This window comes from Camelus dromedarius, chromosome 9, assembly GCF_036321535.1.
Source record: "Camelus dromedarius isolate mCamDro1 chromosome 9, mCamDro1.pat, whole genome shotgun sequence".
In the NCBI taxonomy this organism is placed as follows: Eukaryota; Metazoa; Chordata; class Mammalia; order Artiodactyla; family Camelidae; genus Camelus; species Camelus dromedarius.
In genome coordinates, this window is record NC_087444.1 from 13929107 (window position 1) to 13956277 (window position 27171).

The following is a 27171-nucleotide window of genomic DNA, read 5'->3' on the forward strand; positions in this document are numbered from 1 at the left end:
TAGATGCCATCGTGCACCTTTCAGATTTCCCCTCCTGAAATCAGGCAAGGGGAAATTATATTTGTTCATCTCCCAGTTTGTGGGTGTGGCTGCCCCCAGGAGGAGGGTGTGACTTTGAGCAAGGCAGCTCTTATCTGAGGGCAAGTCTGAGAGACCCAGTTAGAGCTGTCAGCCACCCGCACTCCCGCAGCTAGGGAGAATGAGTGCTCCCGTGGCTCTGGCCAAGCCCTCTTGCTCCTCAGGGCCTTTGCCCTTCCTCTTCCCTCTGCCTGGCATGCTCTTTTCCTCAGTTTCCAAAGGACTCATCCTCAACTTCCCTGATGCCCAAGCTTAAGCGCCTCATTTGGAGAAGTCCTCCCTGACCGTAGTATGTAAACTAAACTGTATCTCTCAATGTTCTCACCTGTTACTCTGCTTTATTTTTCTCCATAACATTTAGCAACCGCGGACTTTAGATATTTCTTACTTCAGCTACTTGTTTTGGCCTTCCTCTGCTAGAGGGTTTGCCCCATGAGCGCAGAGCTCTGGTTTGCTTATGTTTATATCTCCAGTGTCCAGAACAGTCCCTGGTATACAGTGGGTACTGTATATATACTTGTTAAATGCACAAATGAATATGCCTTGAATTCCTAGCAGTCAGTTCACAGAAGACAAAGGGATTTAGTGGAAGGATCTTAGTTGAGTTAGACTGATTTTTTTAAAACAACTTCAGTGATTTATAACTGACATACCATAAATTGCACACATTTATAGTATAAACTCAATATGTTCTGACATATGTATACACACATGAAACCATCACTTACCATAATTCAGATAAGGACCATATGCTTCATCTCCACTTTTGTAATCCCTTTTATAAATGGCAGGGTGGTACTGGGGATGGATGAATTTAATGTGCTCATTAAAGACCTCCCACTATCTTCTCAGCACAGGTACATGCTCCTGTCCTTTTTTCTTTTTGTTTTTAAAGATTGACATATAACATTTTTTAGTTGACATTAAACATTGTCAAGTTTGAAGTATAAGTTTGAGGTGTATAAGTGTTAGTTTGATACATTTATAGATGGAAATTTTGTAATCCCTTCTTCCTGCCCTTCCCCATCCCCAGGCAACCACTGATTTGCTTTCTGCTTTCAGAGTATGTTGCATTTTCTAGAATTTTAGATAATTGGATCAATTATTTGGGTTTTTTTTTTCTGGTCTGATTTTTTTTTTTTTTTCTGGTCTGGTTTTTTTTTTCTGGTCTGATATTTTTTTCATTCAGCATAATAATTTTGAGATTCATCCATGTTGTGTGTAATTCAATAGTTCATTCCTTTTTTTACTGAGTAGTATTCTATTAGTTTATCATTCAGTTTGGCTGTTGTATATTTGATGCGCCTACAGTTTGGGGCTATTTAAAAAATGCCTCTAGGAATATTCGTGTACAGGTTTTTATATGGATATATGCTTTTGTTTCTCTTGGGCAAACACTTAGGAGTGAAATGACTGGGTCACATAACAGATGAATGTTTAACTTTTTAAGAAATAGCCAAATTGTTTTGTGGTTGTACCATTTTATGTCCCTACCAGGAGTGAGCTTTCTAGTTGTTCTACATCTTTGCCAACATTTTACTTCACTAGTCTTTCTAATTTTAGACATATAGTAAGAATGTAGTGGTATCTCATTGTGGTTTTAATTTGCATTCTCCTAATGACTAATAATGTCAAGGATTTTTTTAACATTTTTTTATTGAGTTATAGTCATTTTACAATGTTGTGTCAAATTCCAGTGTAGAGCACAATTTTTCAATTATACATGAACATACATATATTCATTGTCACATTTTTTTTGCTGTGAGCTACCACAAGATCTTGTATATATTTCCCTGTTCTATACAGTATACTCCTGTTTATCTATTCTACATATGCCCTATTCTACATATGCCTGTCAGTATCTACACATTTCAAACTCCCAGTCCGTCCCTTCCCACCCTCCTCCCCTCTGGCAACCACAAGTTTGTATTCTATGTCTATGAGTCTGTTTCTGTTTTGTATTTACATTCCTTTTTAATTTTATTTTAAGATTCCACATATGAGCGATCTCATATGGTTTTTTTCTTTCTCTTTCTGGCTTACTTCACTTAGAATGACATTCTCCAGGGACATCCATGTTGCTGCAAATGGCGTTATGTTGTTGGTTTTTATGGCTGAGTAGTATTCCATTGTAATGAATATGCTACATCTTCTTTATCCACTCATCTGTCGATGGACATTTAGGCTGTTTCCATGTCTTGGCTGTTGTAAATAGTGCTGCTATGAACATTGGGATGTAGGTGTCTTTTTGAAGTAGGGTTCCTTCTGGATATATGCCCAGGAGTGGGATTCCTGGGTCATACGGTAAGTCTATTCCTAGACTTTTGAGGAATCTCCATACTGTTTTCCACAGTGGCTGCACCAAACTGCATTCCCACCAGCAGTGTAGGAGGATTCCCTTTTCTCCACAGCCTCTCCAGCGTTGTCATTTGTGGACTTTTGAATGATGGCCATTCTGACCAGTGTGAGGTGATAACTTATTGTAGTTTTGATTTGCATTTCTCTGATAATTAGTGATACTGAGCATTTTTTCACGTGCCACTTGTATTTCTTCCTTGGAGAATTGCTTGTTTAGGTCTTATGCCCATTTTTGGATTGGGTTGTTGTTTTTTTCTTATTATGTCGTATGAGCTGCTTATATATTCTGGAGTAGAGGATTTTTTTCATGTGTTTATTTTCCATGTGTATATCATCTTTTGTGAAGTGTTTGTTCAAATCATGCCTTTTTTTATTGAATTGTTTTCTTATTATTTGGTTTTGAGAGTATATACACAGACCTATATACATATATATTTTTTAATTTTTAGTAAAAACTTAGTTTTTTAGTAAAACCTTTAGTTAAAAAACTTGGATGTTTTAGTAAAAACATCCATTTGAATGCAAGTCCTATATAAAATATGTGATTTGCAAATATTTTCCCCCAGTGTGTTTTGATTTTTCATCTTCTTACTAGTGCAGAAATTCTTTATGTTGATGAAGTCCAATTGATCAATTTTTTGTAATGGATTATGCTTTCAGTGTTACATCAAAGAAATTTTTGCCTAACCTAAAGTCACAAAGATTTTTTTATTTTTTTCTAAAAGTTTTAGGTGTTACATTTAGGTCTAAAATCCTTTCTGAACTAACTTTTTGTATGATGTGAGATATGGATTAAAGTTTATGTTTTTTGCATATGGTTATGCAATTGTTCCAGTATCATTTGTTGAAAAGACTGTGTTTTTGCCATTGGATTTCCTTTGCATCTTTGTTGAAAATCAATTGTCCACATATGCATTGGTCTATTTTTAAACTCTCTATTCTGTTCTATTGATCTATTTATCTATCTTAATGCCAATCCTTGTAATTAATCCTATATTAATTACTTTATAGCTTTATAATAAGTCTTGAAGTCAGAGAGGGCACAACTAGTCCCTTTTACCATTTTGGTTGGAAGCAGAGGTCAGACTGATGAGTTTTAATTCCAGCTCTACCATTAATATTTGTGTGATTTCATACAAGTCAGTTAACGAAGTTTATTACTCATTTACATGCTTATTTATTATTAGAATTAAATATTATAGTGCTTGGATTAAATGCTAGTTATTATTAAGAGCTTAAACTAGGAAGATGGGCTCTGGATATAAAAGGTACTAGAATGGCAGGATGGTGCTGAGGATGGGTGAACTTAATGTGCTCATTAAGGACTTCCCACTGTCTTCCTTAGCACAGGGACATGCTCCTGCCCTTTCTTTTTCTTTCTTTATTTTATTTTTTATTTATTTTTTAATAATATAATTGACATATAACATGGTCAAGTTTGAAGTGTAAACTGTTAGTTTGATACATTTATATATTGCTATATGATTGCTACAGTAGCATTAGCTATCTACCTCTATTGCATCATGTAAGTATCATTTTTGGTGTGTGTTGAGAACAGTTAAGATTTAGTCTCTTAGCAACTTTGAAGTTTACAATATGAATTCTTAACTATAATCACTATTTTGTACATTAGATTCTCAGAACTTATTTATCTACTAGTTGTAACTTTGTACCCTAAACAACATCTCCCCAGTTCCCCCACTGGCCCTGCCCCCTGCCAGTGGACAGCAGGACTGATCACTTTGTCCTGAAACAACAACAATAAGAACAATATAACACAAAAGAAGCGTCAGCAATTTAACAGGATAGAAATTATTTCAAGCATCTTTTCTGACCACAATGGCATGAAACTAGAAATCAACCACAGAAAGAAAAATGAGAAAAAAAAGTGACTGCATGCAGAATAAACAATGTGCTACTAAAATAACCAATGAGTCAACGATGAAATCGAAGAAGAAATTTAAAAATACCTTGAGACAACTGACAATAAAAACACAACCACACAAAATCTATGGGATGCAGCAAAAGCAATTCTAAGTTCACAGGTCTTCCTCAAAAAACAAGAACAATCTCAAATAAACAACCTAACCTACCACCTAAAACAATTAGAAGGAAAAGACAAACAACACCTAAAGTCAGCAGAAGGAAAGGAATGATAAAGATCAGAGAGGAAATCAATAAAACAGAGATTTAAAAAATGGGAAAAAATCAATCAAACCAAGAGCTAGTTTTTTGGAAGAGTAAACAAAACTGACAAGCCTCTGGCCAGGCTCACCGAGAGAGGACATAAATAAACCAAAAAGAAAAGAAAATGGAGAAATTACAATCAACATCACAGAAATACAAAAAACCATAAGAGAATACTATGAACAACTATGTGGCAACATAGGGAGAACCCAGGAGAAACGGACAAGTTTCTAGAAATATACAGTCCACCAAAACTGAATTAAAAAAAAATAGATAGTTTGAACAGACTGATCACTAGAAGTGAAATAGAATCAGCAAAAAAAAAAAAAAAAAAAACCCTGCAAACAAAAGTCCAGGACCAGATGGCTTCACGGGGAATTCTACTAAACATGCAAAGAAGAACTCATACCGATCCTTCTCAAACTAGTCCAAAAGACTGAAGAAACTCATTCTGTGAAGCCACCATTTCCCTGATACCAAAACCAGACAAAGACACTACCAAAAAAGAAAATTACACGCCAATATCATTGATGAGCATAGATGCAAAAATTCTCAACAAAATATTAGCATACACACTCCAACAACACATATAAAAGGTCATACACTATGATCAAGCTGGATTCATCCCAGAGACACAAGGATGGTTCAGCATATGCAAATCAGTCAATGTGATACACCCCATCAACAAAAGAAAGGACAAAAATCACATGATCATTTCAATAGATGCAGAAGAACAATAAATAAAGGTGAAAAAGAATAAATACAACTGGTTATGATCCCCAAGTTTAAAACGATCTGTCCACTATGTCAATAATTTCTACATGGTTTTGTAAAAATTTTATTAGGAAACAATTTTTAATAGAACAGGAAAACATTCTCCACTACCTTGAAACCCAGGTTACAGTAGTCTTTTGGCCCGCCTGGCATGGCTTTCTTCCACTCTCCTTTTTCCCAGTCTTTGCAATATCTGTACCTGCCAGTCTCCAAGTGCCCCTAGTTACAGGTCAGCACCACACAAAAGGGGAGGAGCTACTTCCCAGAGTCTGTTCCCAGTATCACAGCCCCACATCCCAATGACCAACAGTGCTGCCCACCTGGGGACCAAAGAGGATCCTGCCCACCTTGTGTGTGCCATGTGAGTGCCAAATCCAACAGGATGGCTGGTGGACCGGTGACATGTTTGTCTGTGATTGGATTCAGTCTTATCTGTCTTAAAATGGTGAGTTTACCATTCCGACCTACCTGCAAATATTTAGGGGGGAAAAAAAGTCATACAATATCTTTCTCTTTTTTTGAGGGCCTTGGGGGTGGTGAGATAGAAATCAGAATACTTGGGGACAAGGCCAAAACTGTATGTTTGTGTGTTTGAAACTGAACGCGATTTACTAGAGAATGAAAACAAGAATATCATTATATTTTAAGAACAAAGATTTCTGAAAAATCTGTCAGCCGATACTGACTTAGTTCAATAGGCAGATTCAGGGAGAAAAATGAAATGGTAATGTGATCTGCTTCCAGCTTCTAAGTTCTATTTAGGATTGCTTTGTGGTAGATTTGAGTTTTGGGAAATAATTTGTGCAAATAAGTACTGTGTGTGGCCTGGAAGATTACTCACGTTATAAACATGTTGTGGTAAGTATATTACTGCTCTGATTTAGGTTTTACATTTCCCCAAATGGTGTTTTTCTTTATGGTTCTAATTTCCTAAACTTTCCTTTTCAGGTTGCTTCAGCAAAAACAGGTAAAATTCTCTGAAATGCAAGTTTACCCTCCCCATGTTTGATTTTAATTTCCATTGTTAATTCTTGGGCTACCCTGAAGTATAAAGGCTGTACCAGGAAAAATATTCAACATTTTCTGAGCACTCATACTGTGAGCGTAACTGGTAAGACAAATAATGTGGATCAAAATTTAAAGATACATCCTCGTGAGATATTCTTCTTGAGTACTGAGATGTGTAGAGCCGTGTAGTCATAGATGTTTCTCAAGTACAGTTAGCCATTAGTAAAATATTGCAATGATCATCATTCCAGTCAATGAAACAAAGTTTTAGTTATAAAGAATGAAGAGCCTAATTTATATAACTTATTTGTCTCCTGAGGAATTAGAAGGGAAAACTAGAAACAGTCTTGATTAAAATTATAAGATTCTCTAATTTAATTAAAAAAAAGATTTTATACTTCTAATATTGCTTCCTTAAAATATAGATAATGATAACCCAGAGCTGGAAAAAATTTCTTTTTAAAAATTTTATTACCCTTTTTCATGAATAAAGGACTGAGGGCAAGGATAATTTCTCTAGAGGCCTCTTCTGGTTCATGTAAGTCCCTAGAATGGAAATTTATGTCCAATGGGATTTATATTATCTGAAGGAACCATGTAATATCAATTAGATTACCAATAAACTCTCAAAGCAATTCAGCATAAATAAGAACAATTTTTATTTATTGTTTTGTCCATACCACAGAAAAGGAAAAGTAAATAAGGCAATTAAAATGTTTGATAAACATGTAGGGCTGAGCCATAAAATCCATGCATATACAATAGGTTTTTAAAAATGATTATTTCGTGGATTATTCTTATTCACTTATTCTTGAGACACCTTCAGGATTGACCAGGAAGCGGTGAGGACTTTTTGGCCACATACAAAGTGGTTTTTTTTAAATACGCCGCTTTTGGATCGGGCAAAATCTAGTTCTGCCATCTCCAGAAAGTCCCCAGACCCTCAGGACACACTGAGCCCTCAGAACGGGCCCCTTTTAGGCCCACGCTACCTACACTCTATGAGAGGAAGGATGGGGCCAGCTGTGGTACCCGTGATGCTGTTAAGTGACTCATCCTGGCTTTTCAATAGAGGTGATGTGTTTTGTTGATACTGTATAGGAGGTTTCATTTGGGGTGTGTCTTTTGATTCTCTTCATGCTCTGGCATCAGCTGTCTGTGCTGGCCACTGGGGCCACATGGGCTAATTTAGATCTCTGAGTTGGTAGAATGCATGGAATCAAAGGGTTTCACTTTTAACTAATCAGAGTGGTTGATTGCAGATCTAGGAGCTACATTTTTCTCTTTCATCAATGCCGTAAGTGGGCCAAATATAGAACTAAGAGAGAGTGAAGAACAGCTGCTAATTTATGGAGACTTACTTAACACTCCTACTCAAGCTTCTCATCTCTTCAAGGGAGATGTAGTATAGAAGTGTTGATCTTTTTTCTTTGCTGTTGCTGGTCAGATCCTGCTCTGGAACCATGTGTAAACAGCAGTCTGTCTCATCAACCTGTGTTTACCCCAGATTCTCCAGAATCCCACCTGCCCTGGCAGCATCCCCTCCATACCAGTGCCACGTGCGCAGTCTGGCTTTTCCAGACCCAACACATGCTTGTCCTGATTCACACACATGTACAGACACACATATACGTGCACCCTTCCTACCTTTCAAGGTGCCTTTACATACACTATTTCACTTAATCTTTACAACAATCCTAAGATGTAGGTATTTTACATTTTAAAGTCAACCCAAAGATGTAGGGATCATTAATATTCCACATACTTAAGGGAGAAAATGGAGATGAGAAGAGGTTAAATCACTTGTGCATGTTCATAGACAGATGTACATGGCAGAGCAAGGGCCCAAACCCATCATTCTGAAATCCAAATCCTTTGCTATTTTCCCACCATGCAACCCTGTGTTTCATCCTGCTGATACTGGCTTCCTGTACTACTGTTCTGGGCACATGTGCCCCTCCCAGCTCAACCCAATGGGACAAGTTTTGGGGTGTCCTGGAGCCCCTTGACAGGCCTGCAGGGAGAGAGTCTGTGTCATGCTAGCCTTAGATGCCTTTCAAACCACTCCATGAAGGCACTGTCATGCCAATGTCTAGTTTGGTTGTCATTTGTCTAGGAAGTTAGTCTATTCCAATGAGCAGGACTGGCCAACAGGAGATAAGATGAACAATGGGGACAGAGGAAGCAGCAGGAGTTGAGAGATACCACAACTCTAGAGAGAAGAAGGTGTATAACAAAGGACAATTTCTGGGGGGTGAGTGTGTGGGAGGGACGAATGTGACAGCCCCTGCTGGGACTTTCTATCCTGCAGTGGGGAGGAGACATGGGCACTTCCTGCAAATTAGCTTCCACTGGCAAATGGCTAAGATGAGCCCCTGCAACTTCTTTCCAGCATATATAACCATCATAGTTTTCTTTTGATGGCGAAGGAGACAGTCCTGGGTGATGTTCAAGGAATGTCTGGCCAGTGCACAGTGGACCCTTTGTTCATTCTTGCAGCGTGGTTATTTCTGAGATGCTGCCAAAGCCAGTTCTCTGGGCTACGGGTACAGAAAGAGAAGGTTGTCTGTATCCTGCACTTGGGGATTTGGCAGGTGGGGGTCTGCTGGAGGGAGGGAGTTGATACTGGCAAATCACACATTTGGACCGTATTTACTCCTCTTCTTTGCCCTAGAGTTTTGTTTTGCCCTTTAGTTTTGAATTTGGCATATAGTGATTTTATCCAGCAAATGCAGTACATTAAACACAAAGGGCCAAGTGCCAGTTTCAAACCTAAAACGCAGCTATTTTTGTTTGACCTTTTCTTCTACTTGGACCTCCTACACCCGGGGCATTCTTGCGTCTGTGGAGTTTTGCAAAGTAGCAAATCTAATCACCATGCTGTGGCTCCTACCCCTTACCCAAAGTGTAGGAATGCCTTATGTAAACGCATAATAGAAGCACTTGTAGCCTCCTGGCAAACCATGGCCAGGCCCAGGTGAGGAGGGACCGCAGCATCTCATTCTTATGCTGGGGCAGACGTTTTGATAGAGAAGGAGAGAATAATGTTCAGTTTGAACTTGTATAGAAGAATCTGAACATCGTTACACTCTGATAATATTAGAGACAGTACAATGGAGCAATTGTACAGCAAAGAACTCTGTTCCCCCTCTTCCTCCATTAGATTGAATACTACCTGGGAAATGTGCAAAGTGCATGAATGCAAATCACGGCCACGGCAGAGGTGGGGGACGGAGGTGGACCCACGCTGGAGGCAGTGGGCACAGTGGTGGGGCAGGGAGGGGAGGTCACGGTCAAGCAGGCTCGGGGAGTCACAGATGCCAGACTGGAGTAGAATCCTCCAGAACGAAGCCCCTCAATTACTGTCCCCCTCCTCTCAGAGTTCTTTCCCCAAATCACTCCCTACTCTTATTTAACTCTTTTAAAAGTACAAAAAGTGCAAATTATCCCAGAAGCAACTGGGAAAAACCTCTTTGAAATCCCATTCCTGAATGGCAGGTTTGAGCTTTCTGGTTGTCTTCTGGAAAGTAGCTTGGCCTTTCTTTCTCTCTCTGTTTTTCTCTTGATCTGGAAAGTAAGGGCAAAGTTTATGTCTGGAGGATGGCATGAGGATGATTTAGTTTGAAAAGTAAAATGATGAAAGAAGTCATCCTTAGAGATACCCTAGCTAATGTACAACTTCAAAATCTCTTTCAGCTCCCCAAATACCTACTATTGATCAGGCGTATTCAAAAATCAGCAACAGTATCACTGTGGAATGGGCTACAGTGCCAGGAGCCACCAGTTACCTCCTTACGGCCAAAGACGGGAACACTGTCATTGAAACCATGGTGGCCAATTCCCCAGGCACTGTGACGGGCCTGAAGGCTGCAACCTTGTACCAAATCACTGTCAGATCCATCAGTGCCACTGGGAGAAGCCAGGCATCACCTCCAAAGCAGGCAAAGACAGGTAGCTGGATGCTCATCTGCTGTTGAGCAATTGCTTGTGACCTGAATCAATTATACTGAGGTTGCAAATACATGATGTAATTTTGTGTCACATGAGTATCTGTGATTCAGCGTCCAGAAGTGAAAGCCACCAAATGATGTTTTTATAGAATTCAAATATCTGTGGCGGAGGTGGTATTTAAATTCCAGATGCTTTGGAAAGTAAAACACATTTCTGGGCATCTTTAAAAGCATTCCTCCTTTTAAATCTCTGAAAAAGGGATTTCTGTTTTCAACCTTAGTTATCTATAAAGACCATGTGGAATAAAAAACATATAGATGCAATTTTGCTGCACTTTGACTTGTTTGAAATAAAACCATTTAGAGTTTGCCATTGGCATGACTTAAACTGATTTGATAAAGTTGTACCTATGCATATTTCTGCAAGGTTGTGCATATATTAAAATAGTATAAACCGTCATTTCTCCCATCAGTTTATGTTATGATTATAGGGAGATTTTATCTAATTTCTTACCAACTTCAAGTTGAAGGTATGACTAATGTTAGAATTTCTCTGTTCCCCATTCCTTTGCTGAGTCATGTATAATTAATACACATTTTTAAAAATTTGGCGGGTAGGTAATTAGATTTATTTATTTTTAAATTTTTTTACATGGAGGTACTGGGGATTGAACCCAGGACCTTGTGCATGCTAAGCACATGCTCTACCACTGAGCTAGCTATACCCTCCCCTCTAATACATTTTTAAATAGCAATTATTTAATGGAACTCTGCCATGAATCCTATTGCAAAGCAAATAATTATTTCATAATATGGATAATCAACTTCAAATTACCTATTCCTAAATTTGAATTATCCTCTACTGTACTTTTATAACACAAATGCATGCTTTTGTTTTTGTCTTTGTAGTGCTGGCTGCACCAATTCTAGAAGTAAGCTCTCCAAGTCCAGACTCTATTCTTGTGCAGTGGGAGGCTGTATATATGGCAATGGGATTCTCTGTGTCCATTATGCGAGCTAATGGTTTGGGTAGGATATGGAAGGAGAACACCACCAACACCTCCTTGACATTCAGCAGTTTAGACGCCGGGACTCTCTACACCATAAAGGCTTACGCATGGAATGCCAACGGAACCCCTGGGGACGACTCCACCTGCAATCAGAGAACAAGTAAGGACTTCTCAGCTCAGCCCCAGACATTCTCCTTTTTGATTAAGGATAAGGGCTGTGCTTTACAGCCACTGAGAGCAGTGTTAAGTGATAAGTACAGAGCAGCTGGCAGCAGCTATTTAAATTTATTATGAGCTTATTTATAGTGCTTTGACAATTCCTCCTCAGTAGTTTAAACGCTTACTGCATGTATAAAGAAATGCTGCTCAGCGTACACGGAGTACGGCAACTTCCCCTCAGATAGACAACTGATTTTCAGCATACACGTTCGATATCATGCAGCAGGGGATAATTCTTGTTAAGTTTATGGTCACCTCTTGTGCCTTCCTAGGTTCAGACCAAGAGTATGGACAAAAAGAATTGGGCCAAACCAGAGTTCATTTATTCAGCAGACATTTAATGAGTGTGTACCAACTTTGAGCTGGCATTGATCTAGAGATGCAGCAGCAAACAAAGTTCCCGTTACGGCACTTTATGCTGTGGTGAGAATCAGTGTTCCAGATGTATTTCCTAAAGGCCTTCACTTAGGCCTGAGGCCGATGTGGGGCTTCCCACCACCTCTCCTCCAGCTGTAGGCCGAGAAGCTGGGGCACGGGGTATGTTCTCTCACCATCCCCATCGCAGGGACACCCAACCAGAGCATCCCACTGGGTGATAAGTGGAAGCCCGAACCTAGCTGCTGCCGTCAGCCGAAGCGTGAGAGGGAGAGAGGGGGAAGCGGAGCGAGTGCTTCCTTCTCTGGAGGCAGAGTGGGCCGTCCTCTGACAACATGGCCTAATAGATGTCAGACTCACCAACCAGATTAGCAGTTTCATCCCTTGGGGAGGACCAAGGAAAAGGTGGAAAGAAACCAGAAAGGTTCTCTCCAAACAGTCCTTAAGTTTGGTGGGGAATGGAAGCCCCATTGTCTGTGGGCCGAGGCAGAAATATAGGGAGAAGAGAACGGCTTGCTTCTATAATGCTTCTCTAGGGAGAAATCATAGCAAGGTGGCCCTATGGTGGTTCACGATAGGCCTGGTGAGTCAGGATGTCTGTGACAAACCAGTCTCCCTGGACCTCTTTCAAGGCCTTCACCCATTCTTTCTTCCACAAACATTTATTGAGGACCCACTATGTGCTGGGCATAGTTAGCTGATGGGGACAAAAAAAATCAAATAAAGCATGATTCCTATACTCAAAGAATTGATTGTGTCCCGGGAGAGGCCAATGCATCTATATATACTAGGGACTGATCTTATTAGATTTATTTTACAGATGGGAAAAGAAATTAAATAACAGAAAGAGGAAATAACATGGCCAAAATTATACAGCTAGTTATGAGTTTGCACAGTTCATGGCACATGTGTTACCAGTTCTCAGGTATCCTAAGTCCCAATTTTATGCTTTGTACACTGCAATTATTCTACGTCTGGATTCCTCATCCTCCAAGCTCTGCAATGTTTTTAGGCCAAATCTTACTTGGGTTCTTGAAGCTACTGCAAAATCTTAATTGTTTCTCAAAAATATAGGTCCTCGCGCTCCCGCCAACATTCAAGTCTCTTTTGACAGTGGGGCTTTGAAGGCGTCTGTTTCATGGGCTCCAACAGAAGGAGCTTTCAACTATACTGTGATGGCTCTGAGTGACTCATCCAAGCTGAGCTGTAGTACGACTATCAGTTCCTGCACCATCTCCTCTCTCCTGTGTGGAACTGAGTACCTGATCTCAGTTTTAGCAAGTAATGATGCCGGATCTAGCAAATCAGCTTCAGCGGTGACCCTGAAAACTGGTATGTAAACAAGAGTGGGATCAGACCTGTGGGGCTGCAAGCCAAAGTGACTGCCATAAGGGAAACAAATAATCACACGACAGTGTTCCAGAACATTCTGGAAGAGATGAAAATGAAAGCCTGATCTAAATGAAAGCGTTGAGTTGGGCATTCTGATGAGTGTGAATAGTGTTGACAGTGAAACCAGATCTTGTGCATTGGAAAAAGCACTATTTTGAAAATTAGGAGGCCTGGATCCTATTCCAGATCCTTCATTAATTAATTTTCTTTTTCCTTTATAAAGTTATAAATAGTCTAAGATCCAGTTTGAGTTATACACAGCTCTAACTGTGCAGTACAGAGTGTGGCCTCTTATTTACATCATGTTTCACAGACCTAGGCTTGGTGGGAGCTATTTTTAAGATAAAGACAGAATGTCTATAGTTCTGAATATGTGTGGGGTTTTTTTACACTTTAAGCAAAGTTTTTATTTTGAAGGAAAAAGTAAATTTTCTCATTTTTTTGTTCTTGGCATAAGTCTTAATTCTTTCCAGTGGAACCAAAACCTCCTGAGCCCCTTTCCGTGTCATCTAACACCTTCAGACTCTTCTTTGCCAAAATTAAATAGTACACCACCAACATTTCCTCTATGATCTTCATCTATGACACCAGCTCCTACATCTATGAAGTGTTTTGCAGCCAAGCCTGAACGTGGAACTGCTTTCCCACAGCGCCCAGAAGGAAGAGCTATCTGAATGTCGGTTTTCACGAGGGCCTTCTCCGTAGGCGGTCCTGGGGAATCGCGGGCACTTAGGGTCATAGCCCGCGGCGCGCGCGGACCCCTCGGTCGGGGCGGTGGCCGGCGCCGAGAGCCGGCCGGAGCGGAGCCGTACGCCGCCCTCCTCCGCGGCACAGGCCGGGGCCGGCTTGCTGGGGGAGGTGACTTGTGTCTCTTGAGAGCAGGGCATGGCAGGGCAGAAAGTGAGCGCACAGGGAGCAGGCGGAACAAAAGAGGAGGATGAGCCCAACGGGCACACTAGTCCTGAATATGTGTTTGGATGTTTTCCCACTTTCACTCTTACGCCTGTCAAAGAGGTAAAGATATACATATGTAGAGGTTTACACTTCAATTTAGAAATTTCTGTGTGTTTAGGGGACGAGAAATAACATTTAGTGGAAAGTTACTGTGTAGTGGTGCAAAGAAAATCTCTTGCCATACTCTCACAACTGTTTATTATGTATCATTTCCTAGTTGCTTGTGCACCTGGAAGAGTGACAATCCAAGAAGATCGCCCTGGCCACCTGTCTGTGGCTTGGTCCGATGTAGAGCTGGGTGATTACTATGTGGCCTTTGTGAAGAGTGATGATGGCTTGGAAGTACACTGCAACACCTCCCTCACCCAGTGCAATTTCTTGTCTGAGTGTGGCTTCACTTACTTTATTAGTGTTTTTGCTTATAACAAGGCAGGGCAGAGTCCTCTGGGTGATGTGTTTAATTACACCACAGGTGAGTTGCATTTGATGCTTGTAAAGGGAGTTCTGAGTTCACTAAATTCAGCAGCAGAATGGATCACCTGTTGCACTGACTGACTTACATAGACCACCCCGGAGCCATTCTAGAGCCAAGAACAGAAAGGGAATCTCTTCTTTCACGTTCTTTCCAGACTAGAATATTTGGATTTCATAGACTCAAGCTTAACAAGAATGCAAGGTTCAGGAATGAAAAGAGGGGAAAGAAAGTTGTTATTCAACCCTGCTCTGAAAAATGGAACCCTCCACCAAGATCCACTCACTATTCAGCCCTGTACTGGCTGCTGAAAAGGATGCAATCCTTATGTCCCACAGCGCACTCTTTCCCTAAGCCCAGAAGACAGATACAATGGCAAAGATGCTGCATGGTGTGGAGGGCTTTGGAGTAGGACACCTGAGTTTAAGTCCTAACTTGACCACCTATTCATTTATAAAATGGGCGTAATGACTTCTTCCTTGCTAATAAGTTCCTTAGTATCCTCCACTGCAAAATAGAAAGGGACAGATAATAATGAGACTGTGAATATGATAAGGTCTTTGTATGTGAGAAAAGCACAATGAAAATATTTTTATTAGCTTCATTATTACTGTTCCTATTATTCTCCTCCACTCAGCTTGGGTCTTCTATAGGGCAAGGATTATGTCTTATTTATCTCTTCACCCTGAATATTTATCATAGTGTGACTAGTGTATGGGAGAGGCTTGATTTTTGAAGAAGGAATGGAGTGAGTGGCTCAAAATCAATTCACTCTATTGACAAATAAGGATGCTATAATTATATAAACAACAATGCTAGCTGGATTACAATACATTTTACAGGGAATCAAATAATTGGTAGCTTTGGAATTTGAAGCACCTAGCAATAAGATCTCAAGGGCATAGGAGGGGCTTCCAGAGGGAGTGGCCTTGAGCTGGATCTTTAAGGATGGATGGAATGTAAGTGGGGTAACAGCATTCCAGAGAAACTCCATGTGAGTGAGACATTTGTCAGAATTTGTCTGTGAGGTATTGTAGAGTCAATTCTAAAATCTACGAATATAATGCTTCCTCCTCTTCTCTGCCCCCAGTTTTATCTAGTTTAGTGTCTGGAAGGACTGATAAGATCTAGAAGTGAGACTAAATACGACTTTGTCAGGCAGAAGAAGGGAACAGCATTCCAGGAGAGGGAACACAGCCTTTGAGGTCTAGAGAAATAAAAGCACATGTGGGGTGGGGAATTGAGGAGTCTGTTGTGACGGGGTGGGGGAGACACAGCTGCACATGTCGACTGGGTAAGGCTTTTAATAACCTTGAATATCATGCATAGAGAATTTATCCTCTATGTTGTGGGTGTTAGGCCAGGGTCAGAGCTGGACAGATCTGTAGGAGATTCTTCAGTGACTTAGGAGGGTAGGGCAGAGGCTCTGGGCACAGGGAGGTCAGGACTCAATGCCCACTCTGACCGCACAGCTCCTGTACTGATTTCATTTTCTCTGCTCCTGCTTTCAGCCCCCTGTTGTCCAAGTGACATTAACCCTGTGTTGGTGTCCAGCGACAGAGTAGAGATTGTGTGGTCCCCTGTCCGTGGTGCCGAACTCTATGAAACCAAGGCTGTAGATGGGTTCAACGTGGTTGAGTGCAATGACACTGCTCCGGCTTGTACCCTTTCTGCTCTAGAGTGTGACACTGGGTACAACATCACAGTGTACTCCTTCAGCGAGGTCCGGGGCAGCAACCTGTCATGTACTTCCCGATTTATAACCACAGGTATGATGCAGTGAAGATTTCATTCACCGATATCTCCACGGCTCACCACAGTTGTGTCCCTCGGGAAGGACACTCAGCAAGAACCATAAAAAGGCTAACTGCCATTAACCACCCTGTACAGGGACCCTGAGAGCCTCTGTCTTACTGAGGAGAGGCAGAAGAGAAGGTGGAAGGGGGAAAGAGGACAAAAGGGAAACAGAAGAGGAGACCATGGGGAGAGTAGAAGGTTTTGCGAGTGGTTATCTCAGCCATCCACTTCCTCCTACCTTTGGGGAACCTGCCTGTATTCACACCATGAAGGTTAAGACCACAAATATTTGTCTTAATTATTTTTGCTTTTGGAGTTCAAAGGGCTCCTTAACATTTTCCATTTAGTCGGACTCTGGGAGAACCCAGCACCACATGTCAATGTCAAAAAGGTTTCCACACAAAGGCTCTATGAATTTGGCCTTCATGCATGGTCTAATCGAAAGTAATATATTTCAATTTTAAAAAAATTTAAAAATAAAGAAAGTAATAATGGGGAGTAGGGGGAGGGTATAGCTCAGTGGTAAGAGCGCATGCTTAGCATGCATGAGGTCCTGGGTTCAACCCCCCACACCTCCATTAAATAAAAATAACAATAAAGGAAGTAATAATGATCTCATTTCGGGGGGAAAAAATCAGTTTTAGACCAAATGGCACATGTGAGATTTTTTACTTTGATTCAATTCATAATCTAAAATCTCTCAGCTCCTTGCAGTCCCGAAATCAAAAATGTTTCGAAGGATGCCTTTTCCGCGATTAACGTGCGCTGGCGACCCACTAATGATGACGCTACGTACACGGTGACGGCCCAGGGAGGGGCAGGGCTGTACCGCTGCAGCAGCGCCGGGGAGTCCTGCGCCCTGGGGGGCCTGCCCTGCGGCTCCGTGTTCTCCGTCTCCGCCGTGGCCGAGACGCGCGCGGGCCGCAGCCCGCCCAGCTACAGCGTGCCGCTGGAAACCGGTAAGCGGCCACCGCGGCCTGAGCCCCGGCTTCCGTGCGGGCCCTAGGAATTGTTTCAGGACACGAGCTTTCTTATTTGATTTACCCTAAGTGTGATAGAAATACATGAAACTCAGAGACCTTTCAAAGAGCCCCAGTCTTAGACAACTTTCAACACAGATTCTGTAAAAACATCATCTGAAGGCTCTAATGTATTCATACACGGACATCAAAGGAAGAATCCATTCACTCTGCAGAAACGTTTAATTCAATTCATCTTCCCCCACGGCACATTCTACCAAAACAACTAATAAGTGACCAAGTGAGCTGGTTTATTCTTTGTTTCTTTGGTTCAGCCCTTTCAAATCTTTCTCTAAGAAAAGCTTTCTGAGTTTCAGTTTCCTAATTGGTAAAAGGGGGTAATGGCTTCATCAGGTGGTTGTGAATATTAAGTTATTAATGCTGCAAAGCACTTAGCATAGTGCCTGATGCATAGTAAGGAGCCTGATAAAAGAAAGCTGTTACTGCTTCATAGCATTGTGTGGGAACGAAATTGAGCAAATTACTTAATGCCCTTAGACATTATTTTCTCTAATACACAATAATAGATGGCACTTTGGACTGAAAAAGTTGAAATGTAAAAAGCAGCAGACTAGAGACAATGCTGAATACACAAGAAGATTCTAGATGTCCCATATCCCGTATAATGGGTCCCTGAGAAGTTCAGAATTGATTGTGGTACTCCTAAGTAGCTAAGAATACTTTGAGCTTTTGTATCAGATATATACTATGAAATGCATGAGAAAGGCAAAATACATTTAATTGCAAATTTGATTAAATATTACATTGGGAGAAGAGGTGAATGAAATCATTGCTCCGAAATTCGCAACTGGAATTACTAAAGCTGGAGAACAGCAAAGGATTGCTTTCTTATTCTGAAAAAAATTGGGGAGAACCTCATGTTACCCATAGTGAGTTAGTGCACTGCGTTCCTGGTAAAATTATTCACTATGTATAGTGATGTTAAATGATGTATCAGAGGGAATAAAATTTTGCTTAACAAAAGGAATGTTTTTTAATTGAAGTATAGTCAGTTTATAATGTGTCAATTTCTGATGTACAGCATATTTCAGTCATACATGTACACACATATATTCCTTTTCATATTCTTTTTCATTATAGATTACTGCAAGATATTGAAAATTGTTCCCTGTGCTATACAGAAGAAATTTGTTTACCGATTTTACACACAGTAGTATCTGCAAATCTCAAACTCCCAATTTATTCCTTGCCACTGCCTTCCCCCTCGGTAACCATAAGTTTGTTTTCTATGTCTGTGATTCTGTTTCTGTTTTATAAATAAGTTCATTTGTGTCTGCAAAATGAAATCTTGATTAACAATTGAAGGTCTGAGAAATTTAGGCTATTGAATGAAACACAGGCAAGATACCATACTTGGTTGTTTATCACAAAAAAAACCCTCAATGGAAATAAATCCCCAATTTTTTCTCTTTCCCCATTTAAGTGCCATGCTGTCCAGCTGGTCTGACAGTATCTCAAGTCACCCAATCAGTAATCAACGTGACCTGGACTGTTGGGACCGGGGCCCAAACCTATATGGCAGTTCTGGAGTCACACACTGGACAGTCTAAGTGTCACACTCATCAAAACCACTGCCTCCTGGGATGCATCACATGTGGCATCAATTACACAGTGGCATTAAAAGCAATTAGTGCCACTGGGTTGACTGCAGACTGTGCCTACCAAAGTTACTCCTCTAGTAAGTGAATTCTAACCTCTTGCTCTAGAGTGTCCACAAGGACTTTGATTGTTATAGATCCAGACATAGCCTTTCCATCTCGTTTAAAAAGATGCTGCATCTCCACCAGGATTTCATGGTAAGTTCAGATTACTTTCTAAAAGGTTTAGTTTTTCTCTTGGCTTAGAACCTCAAAGCTTCAGAGGCTTGGTAGTTGGTGCAGTAACTCCCTGGTAACAAGGTTCAGGTGTGCTTTTTCTGAAAGGAGGATGGGTTTTTATATGACACAGCTACCTGCTGCGCAGAGTAACTCAGTCTGGCAGAGTTTTCAGAGAGCATTTAGATCATACATTCTGCTTGGCTTGACTTGTTTCTTTCTCGTTATTGTTATGCTACTACCTCTCTCTTCTAAACTACTCAGCTCCTTCTGTGGTTTCTTATTTCAACAGGCTAAAAGAGCACTGTCTACTGACAGTATTGCATTTTGTTCTTCATAAAGACTAAACCACTGGGGAATAGCAGGAGACAGTAGGGAGTGGTATAGGGTTAGCAAATAAGATTTCTCTGGTATGATTCTAGTCTGCTGCAGTGGCTGTTTGGAGCACTATTTCGGAAAAAACTCCTGACAATGCCTTTCAGGCTTAATGGGAAAGAGCGCGATGACCAATTAGTTGTATCTACCCCAGGGATGGGAGAGTTGAAATATGATTTTCTAATACCTTTGACATTTCAAACGTAGTAGAGTGAGTGTCACCTAGAGTCTAAATACATGGCTTCTTAAGCTGCATTGTCTTATCTTCCCTGACCTACTTCCTCACTGGTAAGAGAAATAAGAATAATCATAATGTGAATGCATTTATAATGTGCTACACATACGTAAGCTGGTTTACACTTTCTTTTGGCTCATTATCTTTCATTAGATTTGCTGCCTAAGTTCTCACCTTGCTATTCAGTTCTGGGAATATGGCCCATTGCTTATCTTCACACCTAAAAAATTTAAAAAAAAATAAATAAATAAATGGAGGGGTGGGTATAGCTCAGTGGTAAAGCATATGCTTAGCTTGCATGAGGTTCTGGGTTCAACCCCAAGTACCTCCAATAAAAATCAATCAACCAATCAAAGGAGCCTGATTATCTGTAACTGAATTTTTTTATTATTATAAAATCACATCTTTATTTTAGCTACTGAGTAATCTATCATTTGGTGCCCTGTTTGACATCTAATGTGTAGCCTGCTCAAGGTATTCACAAAAGGGAAAAGGAAAAGTACCTAGTCAGCTAGCAGGGATGAAGGGTGGCCCAGCAACGTGTACTCAGTTCAGCAAAATAATTCTTTTCAATTAAAGCTGAATGCAGTTCATTATATTTAAATCCAATCCCACCAAAATCATCTGAAAGTAGAGCATTAGGAAGGATCTTGACAAGGATCCTGTGCATTTGACTCATAAAGTCTGAGTCATATACAGTACATATCTGCCAACTGTGGACTTTTGGCCTCACCGTTGTTTTCTATTAAAAACTCACGCCCCACCTCACCCTCGCACATGGCTTTCTAATCGTGTGGCTCACCACAGAAAGAACTCGAGTGTCCCCTCAAATATTGCTCTATTTATTACTTAGAGTAGCTACTTATACTGTTTCCCCATAGTAACAGAGGCCCGGTTTGTGTGATGGTGGAGCAGTGATGTGTTTGTTTTATCCTTCAAGGTGCCTGCTGCCCGTTGGGGGTGAAATTATACAGGCTGGGCCCGAATGGCATCCGGATCCACTGGCAGGCCTCCAGGGGCTCTGCCAATTACAGCATTGACCTCTACGGTTCCAAAGGCATTTTCACGTGTGCCCCAAGCGCTGGCCTCAGTTTCTGCGATGTCACCGAGATACCCTGCGGGGATGTATACACCGTGATGGTCTCACCAGTTGCTGAGACAGGACTGAAGCTTACTTTCTGTCCAAAAAAAATATATTCAGGTAGAGCAAGTTATGGCCCTTTATTTAAAACTAGCCCTCAATTCAATCTGTGAATTAAGACTCAGAGCAATCACACTTATTTGCTGTATGTAAGAAGGTCAAAGAGGGTATGAAGTTTCTGTATGCTGCTGGCAGATTCTGGCTCCTGGGGACCCCCAAGCTTCTTTGGAATGTGATGCTTTATTGTCATTTGATTTGGAGACACTCCTCTCATCCCTCTCCCTCTCTTCGCCTTCAGAAAAAGAACCAGATGTTTGCTGTTCAAAGAGTAAAGCAGATTTTAAATGATTTTCTGCTTTGAGACATGGGGATAGGTTTTTAACCTAGCCTTAGAGATAATGATTGATAGCCTGCACAGATTCAGACTTATGACTGAGGGAGAGTTTGGAGGATCAGGAAAAACACAAACTTATAAATCATTAGCTAGGTTTGGAAATATGAGTGGGCAGACAGTCTCTGATCACAAAACATGACTGTCAGCAACTGCCATCTCACCAGAGCTGGCAGAACATTAGCAATTCTCCTGCTCTGTGTTCCAGCACCTTCTGCTCCCTTGCCCAGGGCATAGTCATGTATTTTTCATATATTTCTAAAATAAAATTTTAAAAAGATGATGAGCCTTAGAACTTTGCAGGTGAACATAGGAAGAGGAATAAATATTAGCCCAGAAATCTTTACTAGTAAACTGAATCTAAAATTTCTAATTACCTGTAGGTGACGAGAAGGTTCTAGATGGCTCCTGGTGATGGAACCAAGCCAGTTCCTCTTCAGGGGATGTTCTTTCTGTCCTTGGCTGTCATGCTCTGATTCCTTGCTTTTCATTATCTTGTCCACAGGACAAGCTGGCCCAAAGGATGACACTATGGGAAGGGACAGGAATAGGTTAATGGGGTGAGGATGAGCTCTTAGGAAGAAGAGCCCACAGCTCAATAACTGTACTTCTTTATATTTGCACAATGTTTTACAATTTATCAAGTGTTTTCACATTCAAAACTCACTGAATATTCAAAATAACTCTACAAGGTAGGTTCAACAGATTTTATTATCTCCATTTTACAAATGAGAAAACAGGCTCAGAGGCTCCCAAATCTCTACCTACATCCCTTCTTATCTTCTAGCCTCTCAGTCCATATTCAAACCTGTTATCTCTTCTTGGAGGTGACCCAGGCATTTAGACTTCTCAGGGCCAAAAGGAACTTCTGATCTTCTGTGACGTCTTCTCCAGTTCTCATAGGCTGAGTTCGTCTTCTCCCTCCCTCCTGACTCCACATCACCCTTGTCTTTCACACCATATCACTATGAGTTGAATGTGTGTTATTTCTTCTAAATGGTAATGTCTCAGACTCTCAGTTCTTTGCATATAACTATCGCCCAATATATTTTAAAATTAAAAAAGAATGAATAAAAGAGTTTACGTGTTTGTCTATGATCATACAGCTAGTATGTGAGTGATGGAAATCTTTGTTCTTTCTCCTACTTCATAGTCACAGTTCAACCCTTAGAGAGTCATTCCTCTGATGGTTTCTTAGTTAGGACTCTAAAACCCTTTGGTGGGGTGCCAGCTCAAGCCTGTTGGTATTTCATTTTAGTAGCAGTTGGGTGTCTAGACTCAAGTTAAGGAATCTATCTTTGCTCTGTCTCCCTGGTAAAAACCATGCATTTGGAGGAGTTTTTGGTTTTGCTTCTCAGTGTTTTCCCCCCAATGTCAGTAATGCCTTAATGTTATAACTAGGACAATACTGTAAATGATAATAATGACTAATATTTATTGAATGCTATGTGCCAGACACTATTCTAAAGGCTTTGCATGTACTAACTCAGTTGATCCTTATAACAACTCTATGAGGTTGGCATTCTTATTACCGCTTTATGGATAAACTGAGGCACAGAAAAGAGATTTGCCCAAGTTTTGTTGCTGTTAGCAGGTATCTCCTCCTCTTATCACCCATGTTGGTTCTTATTCATTCTTGATTCACTTTCCTTTTATTCTTTCTTAAATTATTTTTTCACTATGTGAAATACGTCAGTAAATACATTTTAAATGCTTGTGTTTTTATTTATTACAGTGACCTGCTCTGGAAGTACACTTGGAATGGGTAAGTCATTTTTCTCATGGCTAAAATAGAAAAGAATTTTTGTTGTTGCTGTTTAGGGTGACTTAATGAAGTCAGGATCAAAGCTTCAGTTAGTCAGAGAGGCAAATGCTTTCTGTGATGCGAGGAGTCCTTGCTCTCCTCTCCCATAACTTTTTCTCTCCCACTAGAATGTCTCCCTTCAGATTCCCCCAGTAAAGATGAATTCCTCTGATTCTGAAATCTTTTTGGTCTTCCAGGGTCTCACAGGAAAATGTAAATATATTTGAGAGAGGCAGCTGCTTCATCCCTCACTTCACAAAGTGGTTCCCAGCCCTGCTCTACATAAGTCACCTTGAGAGCTTACAAGTAATTGATGTCTGGGCTCAATCCCCAGAAAGTCTGATTTAATTGGTCTGGGGCTAAGTCTGGGCATCAGGTTTTTAAAAGCTCCTTAGGTGATTCTAAAGTGCAGCCAAGGCTACTTTAGACCATACCAGCTCAAACCTTGTTTTGCATATAAATCATCTGGGGCCTTGTTAAAACCAGGTTCTGATTGGTAGCAACAGGGAATGTCTGAGACTCTGCACTTCTAACAAGGTCCGGGTGATGCCTGTGACATTGACGCTGCTGGTCCAACCACACTTTGTAGTCCGGTGTTAGAACCTGCTAACAACCTGCAGAGAGCTAGGACGTCTGCTTCCAGTTTGCATGGGTGGGTGTGGCCAGCAGAGGAAAAGGGGTGCTGAAAGGGCAGTTAGAATAAAGATGACCCTCACTGCTGCCCAGTGTGCTCAGGGCTCATCCTGTCTAGGCTGTTCTGGGTGCCCCACGGAGAGTACTCTTGGGTGGGGCTGTGGAGATGATCACACAGAGCTGCCAACCCAGTAAGTAGCACATGCTGCTTCATGGGGAATCTTTGCCACAGTCTTCTAGGAGGCCTGCTTGATCTGGGCCCTTGGGAAGACCCCCAGAGAATTTTATCAACCCCGAAGTACAGACAGGACACGTCAACACACACACACACACACACACACACACACACACACACACACACACAAACACGGCTGACTTCAGAGAGTGTGGGTGGAAATGAAGCCTTCCACCAGTAAACCCCCAGCAGACAGCCTCCCCACCTGGGCCAGGGCCCCTCCAACACTGCCTTCCCCTGGCAGGAACTGGCTCTGGAATCTCTCTTCACTGCCTGTCCTCTGTTTCCTCTCCCATCCATTGCTTCTCTGAGCACAGCATGACAACGCATGCTTTCTAATTCTTGCCCCACCTGCAGGCCTGAAGTAAGAATAATCTCTATTAATTTTTAAAGGGTTTCTGTTTCCAGTGACTACAGGGAAACAGACCTGGCTTATTAAAAACAAACTGTGAGGAAACTTTCATATAAGACAATTACTTAAAAAACTCCCAAAGTACTAATGACCATATGCGCTGGTCTTCAGTGAAATGTGCGTGGGCCCAGATCTGCATTCTTGGAACCCATTTCCAGTGTTACAGCTGTTTTTAATCAGCGTTTCCCCTGATCTGTAGAGGGGTAGTAGAAGTGTCTTGGGGGCCCCTAGGAGGAGATGAGTGGTGTATTAATCCTGGCCTTCCCTAAGATTCTGTTAAAGAAAGATTTGAAATACTTTTTAAAGAAAATGCTTGAAAACCATCACTCTTAGGCCTTGCTACTCATCAGCATGGCCAGAAAGCTTGTTCAGAATGTACAATCTCAGGCCGCACTCAGATTTACTAAATCCCCAGGTGATTCACATGCATATTCAAGTTTGAGGATCACTGCCTAGGTAGTAGTTCTCGAACTTTGGTGTGTATCAGAATGTCTTGGAGAGCTAATGAGGGACGGAGAGGCTCAGACCTGCTGAGCAGGTCAGATTTGGGTCTCTGTATTCCTGTCAGGTTCCCAGGTGATTCTGACACTCTCAGAGTCGGAGAAGCACTGCTCTAGGTCAGTGCTCTCCCCTTCCTCTGTCCCTCTGGGCTGCTCTGATCATTGCTTCTTCCTTCCTTGGCAAGCTTCAGTCTTCAGCCTGAGATTTGACCCCTCTCTTTAAGTAGATCCTTACAGAAATCCTGCAAGACTCTCAAAAATGAGTATCAGGGCTTCTACATCATATAGAATTCATTATATTACGGGGAAAATTCTAAATTGCTGTCCAGTTTCAGCATTCCTCCTCTCTGTACACAGCACTAGTCAGATTAGATCCCTGGCTGACATGGGGTCTCCAGATCCGCTAAGGGAAGCCTTGGGAATCTTGTTGGTCTAAGACTTTTGGTCTTGCTTGACCCTTGGGTTATCCTAAAGCTTTTCAACAGCATGAATGGATTTTTTAAGAGACAGATCTGGGTTCAAACCCTGCCACTATCACTTATTCATAGGCAAGTTGCTTCAGTTCTCTCTAAGCATAAGTTTTCTCATCTGAAAATCGGAACAAGCTCCTCATAAGACGGTATGAAGTTTAAAGGAGATATAAATCATTGGACACAATGACAGGCCCAGAGTAAGCTCAATTAATAAAAGGCCTGGGGCTGGAAAGGGAAGTTCTTTGTTCTGAGTCAGCAGTCTGAGCTCAAAGAGACTCTGGGGGAGAGAGATCACCCTGGTTAGTCAGAACCTGCTGGTCAGCTTCTTCTTGCCCTTTGAACAGTTCAGATTGTCTTAATTTTCTGCTTGCTTGCTGTGACGTGCTGCAAAAATAGCATTTCCAATCAAAATGCTAATCTCCATCTCAGAGACCTTTGAGGGCTTTTTAATTTAAGAAAGTGTCTGCATATTTCATGTATTTTGTGTCTTCTTCCCTTCCTTGCCTTTTCAGTGATTTACAGAGCGAAGAGAAATGCAGAATGACATAGTAAGCCACGGATAAAAACAGAGACTCGATTAGTGAGTAGTTTAGATTGAAATGGTGTGATTCAAAGGCAAAGTTGTTTTTCTCTTTGCTTTAAAAAATTCTTCCCATAGCTTTTGCTGAGTCTTCTCATTGTTAGTGTGATTAAAGATGGAAAAGTCTATTAGAATACAAAAAGCCTTTAGGATAGGACAAGCTCTTTCAGCCTTTAGAAGGTCAACTCTGACTCCACTTCCTGAGGGCAAGCTCAGGTGTGTCCTCACCTGCACAGGAGCTCAAGATCAGCTGTGGAGAGGACTCAGTAGGGAAATGAAACCAAAAGTTCCTCTGGAAGGCTGCCAGAGTGAGCCAGCCCACTGGGAAAGTCCTAGAAATGTGGAGGATCTGCTTAGCAGAAATTTTTGCAATTTCACACCCAGACGTACTGCAGACTTCAGAGGTGTTTCATCCACCCCAGGACTTGCCACGCAGCCCTCTAGCCATCCAAGAGCTGGAAATCTCCACTTTCAGAGGTCAAAATCAAGCCACCACACACAGGCAGTGCTTACTCAAGACAAACCTCCACCAGAACTTCTGCTTAAGTTCGGTAGCAGGAGCTGCCAGGGCCACCTGTCGTAACAAACACCCTCATCTCAAGTCAGGAGGAAGCCAAGCCGCTTGAGGGCTTCACCAAGCCAAAGCATCGTGGGAGCAGACCTCTGTGTGAGTGTCCGGGAGAGCAGAGCGGCTGGCCTGTTGCTAGCAGGATTACCGTCATTCTTTTGAAAGAGCAAAGACTTCAGATGGAGGGACAGCCAGGGCCAGAGCCTCAAACTGCGACTGACTGACACCTACGCATCTTTTGTGGGGAGGACCATCAATCTCATTGGCTGTACCCATCCCCACCCCCACTGTAACTGCTTCTTTTAATTTTTGGAAAGAAAAGGCAATGATATATCCTATAAATCTGTTGTACCTAAAAAAAATCTTTGTCCTCCGACTGCCAGTAACCTTATTAAA

At 41.4% G+C, this 27171-nt stretch overlaps 1 protein-coding gene across 1 annotated transcript; it reads left to right on the top strand.

Moving 5' to 3' along the window:
• Positions 1-5779: 5779 nt before the first annotated feature.
• On the top strand, positions 5780-27158 carry FNDC7 (fibronectin type III domain containing 7). Its single transcript, XM_010975886.3, has 12 exons — positions 5780-5842; positions 6346-6364; positions 10102-10356; positions 11265-11525; positions 13034-13291; positions 14523-14777; positions 16289-16546; positions 17279-17533; positions 19038-19292; positions 20979-21239; positions 23306-23335; positions 26140-27158. The coding sequence occupies exons 1-12, from the start codon at positions 5780-5782 to the stop codon at positions 26169-26171; spliced, it is 2202 nt and encodes a 733-aa protein (XP_010974188.1). The 3' UTR covers positions 26172-27158.
• Positions 27159-27171: the final 13 nt, after the last annotated feature.